General features: G+C 33.3%; 1 protein-coding gene across 1 annotated transcript; it reads left to right on the top strand.

The window, feature by feature from the left end:
* The first annotated feature begins 862 nt into the window (after positions 1 to 862).
* Positions 863 to 3,366, top strand: LOC139859341 (putative receptor protein kinase ZmPK1). Its single transcript, XM_071848134.1, has one exon. It carries the CDS (start codon positions 863 to 865, stop codon positions 3,251 to 3,253), a length of 2,391 nt encoding a protein of 796 aa, XP_071704235.1. The 3' UTR covers positions 3,254 to 3,366.
* Positions 3,367 to 22,925: the final 19,559 nt, after the last annotated feature.

Raw genomic sequence — 22,925 nt, 5'->3', positions numbered from 1 at the left:
AAACGATACTAACTACGTTCGAAACGGACACTTTTTTAAAAAAAAACGCTAAACACAACGACAGCCCGGATCTTCCCGCTCGCCGTGAGTAAAAAATTTTCGAGAGCAACGTCATACTCGAAATAATTTTATGAACAAAAAGATACTAACTACATTCGAGACGGACACATTTTAAAAAACACTAAACACAACGACAACCCGTATCTTCCTGCTCGCCAGGACTCGAAATAATTTTATGAACAAAACGAAATTAACAACGTTCGAACCAGACACTTTTTAAAAAACACTGAAGACGACTGCACCTAAAACGGCGCTTAACACATGGACCATTTTCTCGGCCGAAATCCCCCGCAACATCGCCCGGGTCTGACCCGAACTAGTTATATATATATATATATATATATATATATATATATATATATATATATATATATATATATATATATATATTATATATTATATATTATTATTATTATTATATTATTATATTATTATATATTATATTACTCTGTATATTATTACCCTATACACTAAATGGCACCTAGAATTATTATTATTATTATTATTATTATTATTATTATTATTATTATTATTATTATTATTATTATTATATATCTAAATCTAAATCTAAATATATAATATAATATATACAGTACACACAACACATTCAAACTTTTAATAATCATTTTCAATTTCAAACTCTATTTTGGTAAACGGTATATATCCGGCTAATCATTTCAATCTAGAATTCATATTACCCAAGAAAACATCCAAACTTTCATGGAAATAAATTTCCACAAAACAATCCATTAACTAAAATAATTTTGAAATTCTTTATTCATTCATATTTCAATATTTCATAATGCATCTATTCCTCTTACTTCTATTAGTCATCTCTTATTCTCAACCTTCTTCTTCTTCATCATCACCTAATGTTTTAACTCAAGGCTCATCACTCGTTGTCCAAAACGACAATCATTTAGTTTCACCAAATCGCGTTTTCACAGCCGGGTTCCACCAAACGGGCCAAAACGCTTACTTTTTCGCAATATGGTTTTCCGATACCACCGCAGATGGTCAACACACATTGGTTTGGATGGCTAACCGTGACGCACCAGTTAACGGAAAACGCTCAAGTTTTTCGTTATCAAAAACTGGAAATCTCGTTTTAACCGACGCAGGCCAAAAAATTTGGACAAGCAATACTAAATCTACTTCACCTTCGCAACTGCAACTTCTCGATTCGGGTAATCTTGTTCTTACCCAAATTGACACCCAATCATATCTTTGGCAAAGTTTTAGTTTTCCAACAAACACTCTTCTTCCTAATCAGCCTTTTACTAAAGATACTGTCCTTATTTCATCAAGAAGTTTAACAAATTATTCCTCTGGTTTTTACAAACTTTATTTCGACAATGATAACGTACTTCGAATTCTGTTCAAGAACGATGCGGTAACTAGCGTTTTTTGGCCTAAACCTTGGTTATTAGCTACTCAAGCGGGTCGATCTACTTTCAACAATAGTAGATTTGCTATGCTTGATTCTAGAGGCCGATTTACGTCCACGGATAATTACTCATTTGTTACATCTGATTACGGTCCGATTCTTAAAAGAAGAATTACACTTGATGTTGATGGAAATGTTAGAGTTTATACACTTAATGAAAAAAAGTGGACTAATTCTTTACAAACAATTTCTAAACCATGTTTAATTCATGGAAGCTGTGGTTTAAATAGTATTTGTACTTACACTCATGAATCTGGAAGAAGATGCACTTGTATATACGGATATGTTGCGAAGAACCATTCGGATTTATCGTTGGGGTGTGTACCTACATTCAATCTTACAGAAGATCGCGAAAACTATGGTTTCGTAAAGTACCCACAAATGGAATTTTACGGATTCGATTATTGGTTTAAGGCAGGGATTAGTCTCCAAGAATGTGAAAATGTGTGTTTGAACAATACAAATTGTAAAGCTTTTCAATATAGCTTTAATGCTGTATTGGGATTCAAATGCTATGTCAAGACTATGTTGTTTAATGGTCATAACTTGGATACACCTTTTACAACTTATCTTAAGGTACCTAAGAAAAGTGTGTCATCATTTCATCAAAAAGCTTATGCTAAAAAGTCCGAGTTGATATGCTCGAATTCTGTTATCAAACTGATGCGGACGTACGTGGAAACTAGTGGAAATCGGTCCATCAAGTTCATGTTATGGTTTAGCTTGTTCATTGGTGTAGTTGAAGTTGCTTGCTTTTTGTTTTTGTATTATATTACCAGACAACGTTCCGGTGTAACAATTGATCAGTCGTACGTAGCAATTGCTACTGGATTCAGAAGGTTTACGTATGATGAGATAATAAAAGCGTCTAATAAATTTAGAGATGAGATTGGGAGAGGTGGTGGTAGTATTGTTTACAAAGGGACACTACCCGACAATAGGGTAGTAGCGATTAAGCGGCTTCATCAAGCTACTACACAGGGAGAAGCTGAATTTCTAGCGGAGATGAGTACGATTATGAGGATTAATCATAAGAACTTGATAGAAACTTATGGTTATTGTGCTGAAGGAAAGCATAGGATCTTGGTGTATGAGTACATGGAGAATGGTTCGTTAGCTGCGAAGTTAGGTGCTAACCAACTTGATTGGCCAAAGATTTTAGCAATTGCGACTGGTGTAGCGAAAGGGCTAGCTTATTTACACGAAGAATGCTTGGAGTGGGTTTTGCATTGCGATGTTAAACCGCATAACATATTATTAGATGTTGATTATAACCCAAAAGTCGCTGATTTTGGCTTGTCAAAGTTAATTCATCAAGATGCAATTAAAAATTCGGTATTTTCGAGGATAAGAGGGACAAGAGGGTATATGGCTCCAGAATGGGTGTTTAAGCTTCCGATTACTTCGAAAGTGGATGTTTATAGCTATGGGATGGTGGTGCTAGAGATGATAACGGGGCGGAGTCCTACGCGTGGTCAAGCAAGTGATTGTAACGAAGCGGTGGAACAAAAAGGGCTTGTGAATTGGGTGCGAGAGAAGGTCTATGAGAAAGGTGATAGTTTGATAGAACAACATTTCAAGGATATATTGGATCCTAAGATGATGGATGAATATGAACATGGTGAGATGGTAAAACTTCTTAAAGTGGCTTTGCGATGTGTTGAGGAGAATAAAGATTTGAGACCAACCATGAGCGAGGTTGTGAAGATCCTTTGCAACCCTAAGACGGATGATTACTTCGACTAGCATTTGGTTTGAGCTTGTACATGATACGTGGTCTTTTACATTTGTAAGTTGGAGGCTTGTTATTGTTGAAATATTAAGCACTATAATCAAATGGTCATTGACAATTAGCGGTATCGGGATAACCATAAAAATTGAGATTGTAAAAGTAATGAGATGAACTATTTGTAAATATTTGTCATATCTTTGTGTTTGCCTTTAAATAATATTATAAATATAAATTAATACTCCGTAATATAATATTATATTTTATATTATGCATTATAATATAATATGTTGCAAATACAGTGTATTCATTAAGGGGTGATAATATTTCTAACAACATATTTACTTTATGTATTTCATGAGTGAATTTATCAAATATGTTGTTGAAAATATTACTACCCATTCATTAAAATTTTGTATGTGTTTTGAAATTTGTTACAGTACTAAAATTTTGCATGAGTTTTGAAATTTGTTAGTATCATGTCCTTTTAGCCGGATGTTTGTTAACGTAACACCGGCTGATGCGACATGACATACGTGTTAGCCCCAAATATATGTACTATTGTAAATTAACAATTTACAGAGTATAATGTGTTGGAAAAACTTGATAAAAACGTGTGTTTTCATTAAATTTTGGACACAAATAATTATATGTTCGAGTGACATATAATAGTAACTATTTAGTGAGTTTTGTAGTCCTTGACGAGGACATTAAAATGAGTTAAAGAATGTCCAAAACAGATTAAAGGTGAATGAGATATCGAATCTCAAAGTTGCTAGTTTGATGCAAAATCTAGAAGTTTTAGTATTTTGTCCCACATCGGTTATAGGAACAAACCTAAGGCTATAGTCTCCACTATAAATAAAGGCCTTAGGCTTTGAAGAAAGACACACCAAAAGTCATATAAGTCAACGGTTACCGGTTCCGTTAGCCGATTAGCAAGCGGTACTCGAGGAACAGGCTTAGTCAAAGATTCAAAGAGTTGGGTTAGCGATCCTCCTTAACAGAGTCGAGAAAGGGATAGAGAAACAGAGACGGGGTCATAGTACTGAGCCGGTTTAGTTGAGTCTGACACTGTGTTGGGTCCGGCCCTTGCATCAGCAGAAGCGGTTGAGGTGCCTTCCGTTGATGTTTGTATGTATTCCCCCCAACTCCCGGAGGAATTCATTTCCATCTTCAAGGAGGAAAACACTAAAAATAAAAAAAATAAAAGCTTGACCGGGACAGGCACAGGCTTTTTAGAGAATCCCGCTCCCGTCTCGTAGGACTTGTAGCTCGGCAGCCCACCGGGTGAGTTTTTTTATCCTTCCAGTTTCGAGAAAGTGAGGAACTATGCCTCATGTTCCCTGCCTAATCTGAAAGACTAGCTCAGGTCAGAACTCATAGCTCAAACTCAACAGCCTAGCTTCACTACAGAACTATGATCTACGACCACCCTCTCTCATCCGAAGCCATCGTAACATATGTATCAACGATTCTAAAAAAGGTCGCTTAACTTAAAGCTCCTACTTGAGTAGATCTATGCTGCGTAAGCACTATTCAATGTTGGCTCTGAAGTAGCAGGCACGAGGGAGCGCGGAGCTTGTGCGCGTACAAGTATTGCTTCTTTGCTTGTTGCGGATTCTATTTCTTCTTCCAAACCCTTCTTAGAAGATGCAGTCAGTAAGCTCTCACTTATCTTCTTCATTTACGAAAATAGATAGATAAGAAAAGATGTCAGCCTCTCTTTTCTCGCGGAACACTCACTTAATGGGGCTATTAGCATTCTTATATGATTAGAGTTTCCTCTCAGCCGCAATAAGGTCTCCCCGTTCCGGTTAACTTTCAAGCAAGTGTTCAAGTCCGGCAGTACGCTGCTTCGGACCGGTATACCCTGGGAACAGACGAAGAATTTGTTTAAGGGAATTGTGTCAAACACAAGCCCGGTTCAACCTAATATCGGTTAGATCATTTTTAACCATCTTATCTATTAGTAATCTAATTATTACTTTTGTGATAACATGTTTAGTTATTTCAGTTTCGTATGTATATTTAACTACATAATGAAACTTCAAAACATAATACAAAACTAGACCTTAAGTTCACTCTATAGCATATATACTCGCATGCATCTACTTTTTTCTAACGGCGATATTTGCATCGATAGAGGAACCACCTTTGCGATCATATTCCACCCACACACGTTAGGAGGAAACTCAATTCGCGATGATGTTGGCAGTACCATCAAAGGTTGGGAAAAACTCTCCCGAGACCTTCCCAATTCGCATTGATGTTGGCAGTACTATCAAAGGTTGGAAACTAACGATTGTAGTGAGAATCTAACATGGGTTGGTAATACCTAAAGTTGGACCCACCTTATATTACTCAAGCCAAGACTTCGATAATTATATACCCGTATACTATATCATTGATGTCAAAGCTAAGGGATACGAAATAGTTTATATTTTACTAGGAAAAACTATTAAATACGATAAAATTTTACACAAGATATTTATTTATTTATAGAATGGATATACTTAAACCTTGCTACAACACTTATAGGCAGTGTACCTAATCGTACAGTAGTTTTTAGTAAGTCCGGTTCGTTCCACAGGGAATCTTTTTTAAACAAAGCTCAACGCTATATTAATTTACTTTTATAAAAATACAAACATATATATAAGTAATATTATTATTATAAAGGGGGATTTTTACCGTTTAATGACCGGTTTGTCGATTTTAAGACTTTAGTCGCAGTTAAAACCTAATGTAAAATATAAAATAAATACAAGACTTAAATTAAAGCGTAAAGTAAATAACGATAATGAAATTGCGAATAATAAAAGTGCGATAAAATAAACTTGCGATAATTAAAGAGTACGATAATTAAAAGTGCAATTAAATAAAATAACAATAAAAATGCGATAATTAGAAGTGCAATTAAATATAAAATAAAGGAAATTAAATATGAAATAAAAGAATTATGCTTATTTAAACTTCCGTAATCATGATGTTTGACGTGTTGATTTTAGTTTTATGCCCATGGGTTAATTGTCCTTTGTCCTGGATTATTTAATATGTCCGTCTGGTTTTTGTCCATAACAGTCCATCAGTCATAAATATAAAGTGCGAGTGTCCTCGTCAAATTATTCTTATACCCGAAGTTAAATATTCCAACTAATTGGGGATTCGAATTGTAACAAGGTTTTAATACTTTGTTTAATGAATACACCAGGTTATCGACTGCGTGTAAACCAAGGTTTTACTACTTTGTTAACAATTACACCAATTACCCTTGAATGTAATTCACCCCTGTTTCAACAAGTTTATTAACTATTAATCCATTTCCGTGTCCGGTTAAATGAACGATTATTCGTACATATAAATACCCCGCCCATCGTGTCCGATCGAGTGTATATGGTAATTTATAGGGACGCCCAATTGTAAATCTTTATATTAACATTAACAAACTATCATTTAGTTAAACAAATATAAAGCCCATTAATAGCTCATAGTCTAATTTCCACAAGTGTCGTTCTTTTGTCCAAACCCCAATTATGGTACAAAGCCCAATTACCCAATTTTAGTAATTAGCCCAACATCATGATTACTTCGTTTTAAATAAGCATAATAATAACTTAGCTACGAGACATTAATGTAAAAAGGTTGAACATAACTTACAATGATTAAAAATAGCGTAGCGTTACACGGACAGAATTTCGACTTACACCCTTACAACATTCGCTAACATACCCTTATTATTAGAATTATAATTAAAATTAAAATATAAATTATAAATATATATATATATTTTACGTATCAGAAGAAGAAGAAAAAGATTATGAAAAATGCTCAGAATTCGGTTGGCTTTATAGGCAGTTTCTCATTTTGGGGCTCCGCGACTCGCGGCCATTTTGGCCTTCAAACTCCGCGAGTCGCGGAGTTTGCTTTTACAGCTCAGAGGAGTTTGGCTCTTTGTTTACCGACGGTTTATAATATATATATAATATATATATATATATATAATTAATATAATTAATTATATATTATATTATATTTATATACATAGTTAACTTGTAATTTTTAGTCCGTTGCGTCGAGCGTTAAGAGTTGACTCTGGTCCCGGTTCCGGATTTTCGAACGTCCTTGCGTACAATTTAATATCTTGTACTTTGCGTTTTGAATCTTGTACTCTTGTAATTTCGAGACGTTTCTTATCAATAATTGGAACCTTTTTGATTGTCTTTTGTACTTTTGAGCTTTTTGGTCGTTTGCGTCTTCAATTCGTCGAATCTGTCTTTTGTCTTCACCTTTTATTATTTAAACGAATATCACTTGTAAATAGAACAATTGCAACTAAAAGCTTGTCTTTCTTGAGGAATAATGCTATGAAATATATGTTCGTTTTTAGCATTATCAAATATTCCCACACTTGAGCGTTGCTTGTCCTCAAGCAATATTGTCTTGAAATACTAGAATCACTTCTTTATTCTTCACACTTTGTACATCAGTGATTTCTATACGGCGGTATAAACAATGGTAGTAACGATATGGTTTACAGTCCCACATGACTATAAAAATTTAGATCCATTAAGGAAATTGGATCTTTATGAAAACATTTGATCTTTTGAAAATTAAATCTAGTTTTTACCCTAGATAAGTTTTCCGGAATAACCCTTTACCGGTGTTTGCAAAATATTTTTGTGGGTTTGGTGGGTTTTAGATTTGAAAATTTTAGCTCAAAACTTGCGGTTTTGTGTCACCCACTTGCTAACCTTGTATTTGGAAAGCAACACGTCCAGTTTACTTGTCCCGTATATTACCTTTCGGTAAACTACCGTCCGGTTGTAAAGGAAAGCGTTGAACAAGCAACTGTTAAGGCAATGTCCCCTGACATGCTTTTAATTATGGTCTATAACGTGTCGGACGCAATTACTATCCTTGGTAGGAGCAATAGTAAAGCTCACCCTTATAATTTTTCGGTATGGCACAAGGTCCTGTCTTTGACCACTATGCAACCACCGTTCTTACGGTTGACACCCGATTTAGTTCAGGTGACCTAATGAATTCCAGGTGAATTCCTAGGATTTTACGTTCAATGGTAATGAACGCATTGAAAATAGGTTTTCAGAAAACAAATCGGTTTGTAATTTTGATCAAAATATTTTCTCGTTCAAGCTCGAGTTTAGATATCATTGAATTCCATGAGTTTGAATTCTCAATCTTTAAGGTCAATCTCTAGGATTGAGTAATATCAGTCTTAAAAGCTGATTTTTAATCTTTAAGGAGATTATCCTTTCTGGGGATCTGATTCATTAGTCTTATCCAGCTAATTTGCATGGTGCCCCCCATTGTACGAGATAAATCCTTCTCATGGTTAGGATAAATCTGACCACTTGGTGACCCTGTTTAATGCTGAGGTCCGTGGATTTCCAACCGATTTTAGTGATGACTTTTCTAGATTTTTCGTCAACCTACAGCTGGTCTGGACGACAACTTCTTGACCTAAATCAAGAAGCGCGTGTCTTTTTCGAAAGACTTTACTTCCTTTTAATGATGGAATTGATTTATCGTGCAGATCCATCTCTTCTTTTCTTTCATCGGGTAAAACAGTTTAGTTTAGTCCAAAGCAAAAGTATTTTCAGTTATTTGTTACAGATATATGTGACATATGTTTAAGATAACTTGGTAAATTTTCCCACACTTGGCTTTTATTTTCCTTTTTATCGTCCTCTATTCCATTTTAAATGAATTTTAACATTTTAGTTTGTTTCTCAATTTATGTCCTTTCCGAGGTAACAATAATTTCGGTGTTAAAACCTAGTTTTATCGTTCATAAATATGCATAAACATGATTTTGAATTCATTTAATTGAAAATTTTGAAAAATTTTACTAGAATTGGGTAGTCAGTATATAAGACTAGGGCTGTTCTTTTTTATCAGAGAGCACTAGATTCTAATACAACTACTGCTTTACTAGTATTTTTAATGGTAACCAAGTGTTTAAGATAAAAATTTTAAAATCCGAAAGAATTTAACCCCTTCCCACACTTAAGATCTTGCAATGCCCTCATTTGCAAGAAATCAGTAACAATTTAAATTATTGAGGGTGATTTGTGTGAAAATGATTAAATTTTTACCAAAGTTTCCAAATATATTGGCGTTTGTTTGCTGAATGATAAATGGTGCACATCATTTGTTCATTCCGTCTTGTTGTTATTTCACATATATTTTGCATCTTGTCGTCAAAATTAGTTGCTTTTGCTGAACTTAATGCCAGTCTTTGAAAATGCGTTGTTTTACCCTGTTGTGTACATAAGATAAACTGCAAACATATATACATATTTTTGAAGTTTGGTATATTACCCCACATTCAAAAATTATTAAAATCTAAGAATAAAAGTTAGATAATTATAAAAATGATTACAATATTAACAAAAGTATTAAACGTATCAATAATTACAAATTACAAAATAAAAAAAAATAATAAGTAAACTAAGGATGATATTGGTACCAATAGGGGTTCCAAGCATAACCATAGGTGCTATAGAATGCTTCGGCAGGGTCATACGTAGGATATGGTGGCTGCATCTCTATAGACCAAGGAGGGAAGATGGGTTTCGGTGTAGGAATATAGTTTCTACCTATATGTTGGCAATGAGCTATGATTTGGTTCTGATGAACTTGCCAATCTTCAAATGCTCTCTGTCTAGCATTTTCGTATTCCTGAGAAGCTATAAACCTTTGCATTTCTTGCATTTCATTCCCCCCTCCTACATTACCTTGCTGCTGGTTTCTCTCCACCTGTGGATGTCTACCATGGTATCGTACTGCGGCGTTATTTCGCCTCTTCAAAACTTTCGCACCATGGTATACATTTAAACCTATAGTATCGCGGGGTTCCGGTTCTTCTACTAATAATCCCCCCCGACTTATATCCACACCGAGATATTCACCAATCAAAGTAATAAAAATACCACCTCCTATTATGCTATGCGGTCGCATCCCCTGAACCATAGCTGATAAATAATAACCCACACAATACGGTATACTTACAGCGCTTTGTGGGTCTCGAATACACATATGGTAAAACAAATCCTGTTCATTTACTTTTTCCTTGTTCTTACCCCTTTGTGTAATCGAATTAGCTAAAAACCTATGTATCACTCTTAATTCGGCTCTATCTATATCCAAATAAGAGTAATTTCCCCCTTTGAAACGGTGATGGCTTGTCATTTGACTCCACACACCGTGTGTATCAAAATTTTCATCTATTTTTCTACCGTTTAGTATCAATCCTCTATAATCGGCAGACGCTAACTCCTCAGGCGTATATATACGTAAAGCCTGAGCCATGTCTAGTAAAGACATGTGGCGCATCGAACCGCCTAACAAACATCTAAAAAAAGAACGATCGGTTAAACTAGCTACCCGATCATTCAACTCTATACTACATAACAATTCTTCACACCATACTTTATATACAGGTCTACGTATGGTGAATAAACGTACCCAGTCATTAAAAGAAGAATTACCATACCTCTGTACAAGTAATTCCCTAATTGGCCCGGCCAATTCTACAGCTTCTAAGGGTCCCCATTCTATGACCCTTGGTACCTCAACAACCTTAGAATGAAGAGTATGCAAACCCCTTTGATATTTTGGATAATCTATCCAAAGTCTGTCAAATCTCAGGTTCGGGTGCAATTCTTCCAAGTGTATATCAGAAAAGGTCATGACTGGATGAGGTATATCCTGCTTGTAGTAGTTATCCACCTCCTGTTGTTCCAAATTCTCAGCAGGAGCATTGCGGGCTTGGGATGAAGATTCACCCCTTTCAGTCTGCAAAACACATCAAACACAAATTTTGTGCATCCAAATATGCATTAGTGTCAGCAAAATCATCAATCAAAATAATTACAATGACATTATCAATTTATATCAAACTTAAGCTCATTTTCATATTTTCATCAAATCTATACTTTTTCAAATAAGCATATACGAAAATGTTCGCCAAGTTCATAATCATTCAACTCAAATAACATGTCAAAATAATCATTACTAGCAATTAAACAAGTTTCAAATGGCATTATCTTTCAAAAATCAAGTTCATGAATTTTAGACTTGAAAAAGTCCACTTTAATTCTCAAAATCATGTTTAGGCTCAAAGTTTGGATCATTTAACTACCTAGACATGTTACACTACTCAATTTAGCAACAATTCATGACAAAAATCGGCCATAACCTGTTTATATCAAAAAGCCCCAAATTGCTCAAGAACACAAACCCTAGATTATTCAAAATTTGAAGTTTAAGGCTTCTAATCATGTTAAACAGCATCAATCTAGGTTATACAAGCATAATACATAAACAATTTAAGCCTAATTACACTAAAAAGCATCAAAATCAAATTGGAAAAAAAATTGCTCAAGAACATCAAATTTCGAATTAAATGGTGTTTAGGTGTAGAAATTTACCATTTTTCTTGAGTAATTCTTAGATAGCATCCTTCTCAACATGATTTTAGCAAAAGATTTGGTGATTAACGGTTAAAAATTGTGATTTTGGGGGGTTTTTTTTCGTGTTTTTGCGGAGTGTTTTTCGCAGTTATTTTGCTGTTGGGGGTGTGGACTGATCAGTTTGCAGCTCTTTATTTTTTTCTGATTTCCGACCCCTCCGCAAGTCGCGGAGATTTAAGCTCCAAACTCCGCGAGTCGCAGAGTTTGGTATTTTTTTTTTTTTTTTTATAATCATTAACTTATTAAAATAATTAAGTAATTAATTTTAAAATTTTGTTTCCCTTGTTATTTAGGACGAGGTCGTTTCGGATCGATGTCCTAGTCCGTCCCTCGACAAAATTTTAAAATTTGTCTTTTTGTAGCGATTGTTTTAAAAGCAAAGATTTTTGGGTTTTTTTTTTTTTTTTTTTATGTTTTTGGCATACTTTAATTCAATAAGATTTAAAAATAATGATAATAAAAGTTCTCGTCCCTCCCTCGGATAAAGCAATTTCGGTTCAAAGACCTAGTCTTCAACTTACGACGAATTTTAAAAATCATATTTTTAACTTAATGAGATAGAGTAAATTTTTGTTTTTAAATTCACACAACTTTAAATATAAAATTCAAAATTTATATTAAAAATTCACACCAAACTTAAAATTTGAAATGCATAAAATTAAAAATTTATATTTTAAAAATTAAAAATTCACACCAAATTTAATTTAAAAATTTATAAATTCATATCAAACTTATATTAATTTTTCAAATATTTACAATTTTAAATATATTGTTTTTACAAAGTTTACAATATTAATTTAAGATTTAAATATTAATTTTAAAAACATGGTAAAAATAAAATTAAAAATCTTTTTGTCTTTTTATCCCACTTTAATCAATCAAATATTATCAAAAATATGCGCCCCTCTTTTCGGTAAAGTAATTTCGGTTCCAAGACCTAATTTAACTCATGACGAATTTTTTGAAATATGTTGTGTTGATTGATTAAAGATATTTATACCTTAAGAATAAACGTTAAATTTCGCAGTGATGTAATAAATTTTTGAATGATATCAATAATTTCGGTCGCCAAACCTAATTTTATTCAATACCAATTTACCACTTTTTAGCGAACAAATTAGCGTTTATTATCAAAAGGTTAAAAATAAAAATAAAAATAAAAACTGTACAGACATACCTGTGAAATAGATTTCTTAGTTATATGATCTATCCCATTCATAAGATAGTCGGTTTAATTGGTTTTCCATAGCTACATAAGCGTAACCTCGCGCATTCAGTGTCTTTTCTTCTAAACATATGAACGGTCCGTCTCTGCATAAAGTAACAAATTCGGTATTTGAATAGGTTTGATTATTTGAACATTTACCTCCATGTGACCATTTTCCGCATTTGTGACATCTTTCTAGGTGTCGTGCTCTTCTTTTTGCTGCGGATTTTGATTTTCCTTTACCAAATTGTAACTTATTATCTTCGCATCTGGATTCTTTTCTAACTCCGTCCATTCTTTCTCTGATTACTGATACTATTTCACTCGGTAGTATGTCATTATTACGTTTAGTGATCAAAGCGTGTAGCATTAGACCATGGTTTAGCTCACAGGCAGTCTTCATTTTGTAAAAACCTAAAAAAAATAAAAATTCAGAATGGGGGGAGAAGACTAGTTCTTTAGGGTCTGCTAGGGAAAGACCATTCGGGTTCCATTTTCGAGATTTACACGAAAACAGATAATCTAACTCTAACAGAAATACATATTATCCTTTAAAGACTTGATTCTCCCCACACTTAGTTAGCTGTGGTGTCGAAATTATGATTAACTTCGTTGTCGACTTCCATCGGACCATGTATGTAATGTTTAACTCTGTGACCATTAACTTTAAATTCCATCCCATTTGAATTTATTAATTCTATCGTTCCGTATGGGAAAACTCTTTTGACTATGAATGGTCCAGACCATCTTGATTTCAATTTTCCAGGAAATAGCTTGAATCGTGAATTGAAAAGAAGAACTCTGTCTCCTTCTTTAAATTCTTTTGAACTTCTGATTCTTTTATCATGCCATTTCTTCGTTCTTTCTTTATAGATTAACGAATTTTCGTATGCTTCATGTCTTAATTCTTCTAATTCGTTTAGTTGACTTAATCGTAGACGTCCGGCTTCATGTAAATCAAGATTACATGTCTTCAAAGCCCAAAATGCTTTGTGTTCAATTTCTACTGGAAGATGACATGCTTTTCCATAAACAAGTCTAAAAGGTGTGGTTCCAATTGGAGTTTTGTAGGCTGTTCTAAAAGCCCAGAGTGCATCCTCCAATTTAATGGACCATTCCTTCGGATTTGATCCTACGGTTTTCTCTAGAATACGTTTTAAAGCTCGGTTGGTATTTTCAACTTGTCCACTTGTTTGTGGATGATATGCGGTGGAGATTTTATGAGTTACTCCATATCTTTTAAGAACTTTCTCAAGTTGATTATTACAGAAATGAGTACCCCGATCACTTATTAAAGCTTTCGGTGTTCCAAACCTTGCAAAAAGACGTTTTAAAAAGTTGACTACAACTCGTGCATCGTTAGTTGGGAGAGCTTGTGCTTCCGCCCATTTAGATACATAATCAATGGCTACGAGTATATATAGATTATTATGAGATTTTGAAAATGGACCCATAAAGTCAATACCCCAAATGTCAAATACTTCACATACTTGGATGACATTTTGTGGCATTTCATCACGTTGACTTATTTTTCCGGCCCTTTGACATGCATCACAGGATTTGCAAAGAAGGTGTGTGTCTTTGTAAATTGTAGGCCAATATAATCCAGCTTCATAAACTTTTCTTGCTGTTAGTTGAGGCCCATAATGCCCTCCTGTTGGTCCTGTGTGACAATGGTTTAAAATTTTACTAGCTTCATCTCCAAATACACATCGGCGTATTATTCCATCGGGACAACTTTTAAACAGGTGTGGATCTTCCCAGAAATAGTGTTTTATATTACTGAAGAATTTCTTTCGTCTTTGGTACGATAATCCTTTTTCAAGGAATCCACAAACTAAGTAGTTTGCATAGTCTGCAAACCATGGTATTTCTTTATAATCTATCTTCAATAAATATTCATCAGGAAAGTTGTCTTGTATGGCCGATTCATTTAGAACTTCTAACTCAGGATTTTCAAGACGAGAAAGATGATCAGCGGCGAGATTTTCTGCTCCTCTTTTATCTCGGATTTCAATATCAAACTCTTGTAAGAGTAAGATCCAACGGATTAATCTTGGTTTAGCATCTTGTTTTGAAAATAGGTATCTAAGAGCAGAATGGTCGGTATAGACCACCGTTTTTGATAGAACGAGATATGAACGAAATTTGTCAAAAGCAAAGACAATAGCAAGGAGTTCTTTTTCAGTAGTTGTGTAATTCATCTGTGCTCCTTGTAATGTCTTACTAGCGTAATAAATAGGTTGAAATCGTTTTTCAATCCTTTGTCCTAAAACGGCTCCCATTGCAAAATCACTTGCATCGCACATTAGTTCAAATGGTAGATTCCAATTTGGTGTTATCATGATCGGCGCATTAGTGAGTTTCTCTTTAAGAATATTAAAAGATTTGATACACTCATCTGAAAAGATGAATGGAGCATCCTTTTCTAGGAGTTTATTCATAGGGGTGGCAATTTTAGAAAAATCTTTTATGAAACGTCGGTAAAAACCGGCATGCCCTAGAAAACTCCTAACTCCTCTAACATTTGTGGGATGTGGAAGTTTAGCAATTACATCTACTTTAGCTCTATCCACTTCAATTCCTTCTTTTGAAATTTTATGTCCAAGAACGATGCCTTCTTTAACCATGAAATGGCATTTCTCCCAATTAAGTACTAGATTTGATTTTTCGCATCTAATTAGCATTCGTTCCAGATTAACTAGACATGATTTAAATGTATCACCGAAGACTGAAAAGTCATCCATGAATACTTCCATGCATTCTTCTATCATGTCGTGAAAAATCGCCATCATACACCTTTGAAAGGTTACAGGGGCGTTGCAAAGTCCAAATGGCATGCGTTTGTAAGCAAAAGTACCATAAGGGCACGTAAATGTGGTTTTCTCTTGATCTTCGGGTGCTATTGGAATTTGAAAATATCCGGAAAATCCATCTAGAAAACAATAGTAACTATTTCCGGCTAATCTTTCCAACATTTGATCTATGAAAGGTAAGGGAAAGTGATCTTTTCTGGTGGCGTCATTTAATTTTCTATAATCAATACATACACGCCATCCTGTTACAGTCCTAGTAGGAATAAGCTCATTTTTCTCATTTGTGATGACAGTCATGCCACCCTTCTTAGGCACGCATTGAACTGGGCTTACCCATGGACTATCAGAGATTGGATAAATTAAACCTGCATCTAGCAGTTTAATAATCTCTTTCTTAATTACATCTTGCATATTAGGATTTAGTCTTCGTTGGCGTTGCACATACGTTTTATGACCTTCTTCCATAAGGATTTTATGTGTGCAATACGAAGGACTTATTCCTTTAATATCATGAATCTTCCATGCAATGGCTGGTTTATGAGCTTTCAACACAGAAATGAGTTGTGATTTCTCATTTTCAGTAAGAGAAGACGATATTATTACAGGTAATTCAGATTCACCATGTAAATAAGCGTATTCCAAATGGTTTGGAAGTGGCTTTAACTCTAATTTCGGAGGTTCTTCTATCGATGATTTATATCGATATCTGTCTTCTTCTTTTAGCATTTGAATTTCTTCTGTTGTTGGTTCATATCCATTAGCTATAAGTGTAGCTAACATTTCAGCTTCATCAATTGGTTCATTACCTTCTCCTAAAGAACATTCTCCTGTTCCTTGTAATTCTGGAAATTCTTTTAATAATTCTGCATGTGCATCTATAGTTTGAATATAATAACATGTATCATCTGCAGATTGTGGTTGTTGCATTGCTCTATCAACTGAAAAGGTAACACTCTCATCCTCTATACTTAGGGTCAGTTTCTTACCGAACACGTCTATCATTGCTTTAGCCGTGTTTAAGAATGGTCTTCCTAATATGAGAGGAACTTGAGAATCTTCTTCCATGTCCAGAACAACAAAATCTACTGGAAATACTAAAGTACCAACTTTAACTAGCATGTTCTCCATTATCCCTCTAGGATATTTTATTGATCTATCGGCTAGTTGTATGCTTATTCTGGTTGGTTTCAATTCTCCAAGGTCTAGTTTAGCGTATAGTGAATACGGCATTAGATTTATACTAGCACCTAAGTCTGCCAATGCTTCTATTGAACTAAGACTACCCAGAAAACATGGAATTGTGAAACTTCCTGGATCAGATAGTTTTTCTGGTATTTTATTCAACAGCACTGCTGAACAATTAGCATTCATAGTAACAGCCGAGAGTTCTTCCATTTTCTTTCTATTTGAGATTAGATCTTTCAAGAATTTAGCATATCTAGGCATTCCTGAAATCACATCAATGAAAGGAAGATTTACATTTATCTGTTTAAACATATCCAAGAATTTGGATTGCTCGGCTTCAAGTTTTTCTTTCTTCATTTTACTCGGGTAAGGAAGTGGTGGTTGGTATGGTTTAACATAAGGTTTATCCTTAACTGTGTTATCTTCATTAACCTTTTCAACTACCGGTTCTTTTTCCTTATCTTGATCAGGTTGTGGTTCTTGTGGAGTAGGAATGGCTTCATCAGAAGTTACAGGTATTTCAGGTGGTTTAAGTGTTGTACCACTTCTTGTGGTAATAGCTTTAGCTGTTTCATTCCGGGGGGTTAGCATTTGTATCACTAGGTAGACTTCCCGGTTTTCTTTCACCTATTAACCTTGCTAGGTTACTTACTTCTTGTTCCAGATTTTGAATAGAAGCTTGTTGATTTCTAAATGCTTGAGCATTTTGTTCATTAGTTTGTTTCTGAGATGTGAAAAACTGCGTTTGAGTTTCAACTAGCTTCGTCATCATATCTTCTAAATTCGGCTTTTTATCATCGGTTTGTTGTGGTGGTTTGTTTTGAAAATTTGGTCTTTGCTGATTGTAATTATTATTGGATACTTGTTGATTGCTAGGACCTTGTTGGTTGTTGTATGGAATATTTCAGTTATAATTCTGGTTTTGATTGTAAATCGGTCTTGGCGGTTGATAATTATTCTGATAATTATTTCCAGGCCTTTGGTTTATGTATGAAATATTCTCTCTTTGTTCCATTGTTAATTCAATACTGAGACAATCTTTTGTCAAATGTGGTCCTCCACACTGCTCACAACTAATTCGTATTGAGTGAATATCCTTAGTCATCTTTTCCATTCGTCGTTCCACAGCATCTATCTTTGCGGAAATGGAATCTAAGTCATGGCTAGAATCGGCTCTAGCTGCTTTAGATGATCTAACGATATCTTTTTCTTGGTGCCACTCATGTGAGTGGGAAGCAGTATTATCAATAATTTTGTAAGCATCAGTTTCGGTTTTCTTCATAATAGAACCACCAGCTGCTATATCTATGTCTTTCCTTGTAGTGATGTCGCATCCTTGGTAGAATATTTGTACTATTTGACAGGTGTCTAAACCATGTTGCGGACATCCTCTTAATAACTTTCCATATCTTGTCCACGCCTCATATAGAGTTTCATTTGGCTTCTGTGTAAACGTAATAATTTCTGCTTGAAGTCTTACGGCTTTAGATGCAGGAAAGAATTGTTTAAGAAATTTGTCAACTAAAACGTCCCATGTATCAATCGCCCCTTCAGGTAACGATTCTAACCAATCTTTGGCTTCTCCCTTTAAAGTCCAGGGAAATAACATGAGATATATCTGTTCATCCTCCACTTCTCGTATTTTAAATAGTGTGCAGATCCTATTAAAGGTACGTAGATGTTCATTTGGATCTTCCTTCGGCGCACCACTAAATTGGCATTGATTAGTCACCATGTGTAGAATTTGTCCTTTAATTTCATAATCTGGCACATTAATGTCTGGATGAGTAATTGCGTGACCTTGGCCAGTGCGTTTAGCTCTCATTCGGTCTTCCATACTTAAAGGTTCCAGATTCTCCATAATTGAATTTGTTGAATCGGTATCACTAGATGATTCTGATTTAATGGTTCGTTCCTCAACAATCTCTGTTTGAATAATTGGTGGCTCCGGAGGAAAGTTTAATGGTTCAGGATCTACGAACCGTTCCTGAATATTTTCCGGATTCTCAATTGTGAGGTCGGGTTCAAAAAATGGATTATCGGAAATTTGAACTGAAGTACTTGGTCGACTGGATGACGATTCTAAAGAAAAATCAACGGCGGTTATATTTGCTAAATGTCTTGATCTAGTTACAGGTGGTGAACGTACAAAAGGTGGTGAACGTCTTGCTCGGTGCATTCACTGAATATCCTATTAGTTTTTAAAAAGGAAAGAAAAATTATATAAGTTATCCAATCAATAGACTTTTCTGATTTTGCCCACGTTTCGAATAGCCAAAAGATGCAGCAGAGGGGCAGGATTCGTTTGGTCTCAATATAATTGAGGACTGTTTTGCTCCAATAACCCGGTCCACGTACAAATTCAACTATTACTACGAACCAGAAAATTTTGATGTCTATCAATTTAACCACTCAAAATAAATTTTCGTAATTTTAAGAAATTTAGATAAGAAGTAGAATAAAAATCTATGTCCTAAAACTAGAATAGCGAGAAATAAGAAAGAAAAAGAGTTCGTCGGAAAAAAAAAATTGAAAAAGAAAAATGGTTGAAAAAAATAAAAGGTGACGGAAAAATAAAAGAAACTTATAAAAAATTAAAAATACTTGACTAACCTAACCTTATTACTACAACTAACTTAAAATTATAATCGCAAATTGATATTACTAATTGGAATGATAATTGATACATAGTAAAAAGTGTCTAAAAATATTAAGGCTTACAGGAAAAACTAAATCCCAAATGGAAATAACTTAAAAAGAAACTAAAACTTAAAAAGGCGTCGCAAAATTCTAAAGCACCTAAATCTTAGTCTAAAGAAAAAGTACTTAAGGAATTCTACGGCAAAGCCTAAAAATCTAGGAGTAAAAATAACTATAGCAAAAACTAAGTTTAAAATTAAATATGAGCTAAAAATACAAATATTACGCTAAAACGATTAAAAAGGGACAAAATATAAAAATATACAAAAAGTTGTAAAAAGTACAATTTTTATAAAAATATTATTTTTATATTATTTATTTATTAAAACTATTAATTTTACAATTTAATTAAACTAATTTAACTAAAATATAAATTAAATAAAACTTAAATTAAAAATAAACTTAATTATAATAATAATAATAATTAGGGTTAATAATAATAATAATTAATAATAATCCGTAATAAATGCAGGATTAGGGCTTCTGTCGGCGTGTCAGGTTATCTCCGCGACTTGCGGTATTTAATGCTTCAAACCCCGCGACTCGCGGGGTTCAGAAATTCAACTCTGGAGCAGTTTTAATTTACGCGTTTTTTTTTTTTTTTTTTTAATTTTTTTTTTGTTTATATATAAAAAAAATATGTGTATAATAAAAACTTATATTTAAAACTTAAATAAAAATAGAATTACTTTATAATTTTAATAAATAAAATGCTTAAAACTAGATTTATATATATATATATATCTTTTTTTATGTTTTTTAAATAAAAACAAAATACTTAAATAAAACTTATGTTTTTATAAGATAAAAATAAAGAAACTTTATAAAACTTAAATATTTAACAAAATCTTAAAAATACTTATATTTTTGTTTTTCTTTTTATATTTTTGAATAATTAAAACGTATTTTTACAAAAACGAATTTTTAATAGAAGTAAACTAAAAATCTTTTTTTTTTTTATTAGCGTTGCGCTTCCGACGTTTAGAAAGTTCCCCGGCAGCGGCGCCAAAAATACTTGATGTCAAAGCTAAGGGATACGAAATAGTTTATATTTTACTAGGTAAAACTATTAAATATGATAAAATTTTACACAAGATATTTATTTATTTATAGAATGGATATACTTAAACCTTGCTACAACACTTATAGGCAGTGTACCTAATCGTACAGTAGTGTAGTTTTTAGTAAGTCCGGTTCGTTCCACAGGGAATCTTTTTTAAACAAAGCTCAACGCTATATTAATTTACTTTTATAAAAATACAAACATATATATAAGTAATATTATTATTATAAAGGGGGGTTTTTACCGTTTAATGACCAGTTTGTCGATTTTAAGACTTTAGTCGCAGTTAAAACCTAATGTAAAATATAAAATAAATACAAGACTTAAATTAAAGCGTAAAGTAAATAACGATAATGAAATTGCGAATAATAAAAGTGCGATAAAATAAACTTGCGATAATTAAAGAGTACGATAATTAAAAGTGCAATTAAATAAAATAACAATAAAAATGCGATAATTAGAAGTGCAATTAAATATAAAATAAAGGAAATTAAATATGAAATAAAAGAATTATGCTTATTTAAACTTCCGTAATCATGATGTTTGACGTGTTGATTTTAGTTTTATGCCCATGGGTTAATTGTCCTTTGTCCTGGATTATTTAATATGTCCGTCTGGTTTTTGTCCATAACAGTCCATCAGTCATAAATATAAAGTGCGAGTGTCCTCGTCAAATTATTCTTATACCCGAAGTTAAATATTCCAACTAATTGGGGATTCGAATTGTAACAAGGTTTTAATACTTTGTTTAATGAATACACCAGGTTATCGACTGCGTGTAAACCAAGGTTTTACTACTTTGTTAACAATTACACCAATTACCCTTGAATGTAATTCACCCCTGTTTCAACAAGTTTATTAACTATTAATCCATTTCCGTGTCCGGTTAAATGAACGATTATTCGTACATATAAATACCCCGCCCATCGTGTCCGATCGAGTGTATATGGTAATTTATAGGGACGCCCAATTGTAAATCTTTATATTAACATTAACAAACTATCATTTAGTTAAACAAATATAAAGTCCATTAATAGCTCATAGTCTAATTTCCACAAGTGTCGTTCTTTTGTCCAAACCCCAATTATGGTACAAAGCCCAATTACCCAATTTTAGTAATTAGCCCAACATCATGATTACTTCGTTTTAAATAAGCATAATAATAACTTAGCTACGAGACATTAATGTAAAAAGGTTGAACATAACTTACAATGATTAAAAATAGCGTAGCGTTACACGGACAGAATTTCGACTTACACCCTTACAACATTCGCTAACATACCCTTATTATTAGAATTATAATTAAAATTAAAATATAAATTATAAATATATATATATATTTTACGTATGAGAAGAAGAAGAAAAAGATTATGAAAAATGCTCAGAATTCGGTTGGCTTTATAGGCAGTTTCTCATTTTGGGGCTCCGCGACTCGCGGCCATTTTGGCCTTCAAACTCCGCGAGTCGCGGAGTTTGCTTTTACAGCTCAGAGGAGTTTGGCTCTTTGTTTACCGACGGTTTATAATATATATATATATATATATATATATATATATATATATATATATATATATATATATATATATATATATATATAATATATATAATTAATATAATTAATTATATATTATATTATATTTATATACATAGTTAACTTGTAATTTTTAGTCCGTTGCGTCGAGCGTTAAGAGTTGACTCTGGTCCCGGTTCCGGATTTTCGAACGTCCTTGCGTACAATTTAATATCTTGTACTTTGCGTTTTGAATCTTGTACTCTTGTAATTTCGAGACGTTTCTTATCAATAATTGGAACCTTTTTGATTGTCTTTTGTACTTTTGAGCTTTTTGGTCGTTTGCGTCTTCAATTCGTCGAATCTGTCTTTTGTCTTCACCTTTTATTATTTAAACGAATATCACTTGTAAATAGAACAATTGCAACTAAAAGCTTGTCTTTCTTGAGGAATAATGCTATGAAATATATGTTCGTTTTTAGCATTATCAATCATATGATATGATAATAACTATTATGGAAGTACCCTACAATCTATAAGGAAATTATATACCCGTATTACATATCATATGATATGATGATATGATATCTATGATATATGATACTATGCTATATCATATGATATGATGATAACTATTATGGAAGTGCCCACCTTATATCACTCAAGCCAAGACTTCGATAATTATATACCCGTATTACACTATCTAATAT

This window comes from Rutidosis leptorrhynchoides, chromosome 7 (genome assembly GCF_046630445.1).
Source record: "Rutidosis leptorrhynchoides isolate AG116_Rl617_1_P2 chromosome 7, CSIRO_AGI_Rlap_v1, whole genome shotgun sequence".
Taxonomy (NCBI): Eukaryota; Viridiplantae; Streptophyta; class Magnoliopsida; order Asterales; family Asteraceae; genus Rutidosis; species Rutidosis leptorrhynchoides.
Note: the sequence above shows the minus strand (reverse complement) of the source record. Positions and strands in the feature narration are given on the sequence as shown.

Bases quoted from the DNA above. Each gene is read 5' to 3' on its own strand.
- LOC139859341 (XM_071848134.1), top strand. From the start codon at position 863: ATGCATCTATTCCTCTTACTTCTATTAGTCATCTCTTATTCTCAACCT.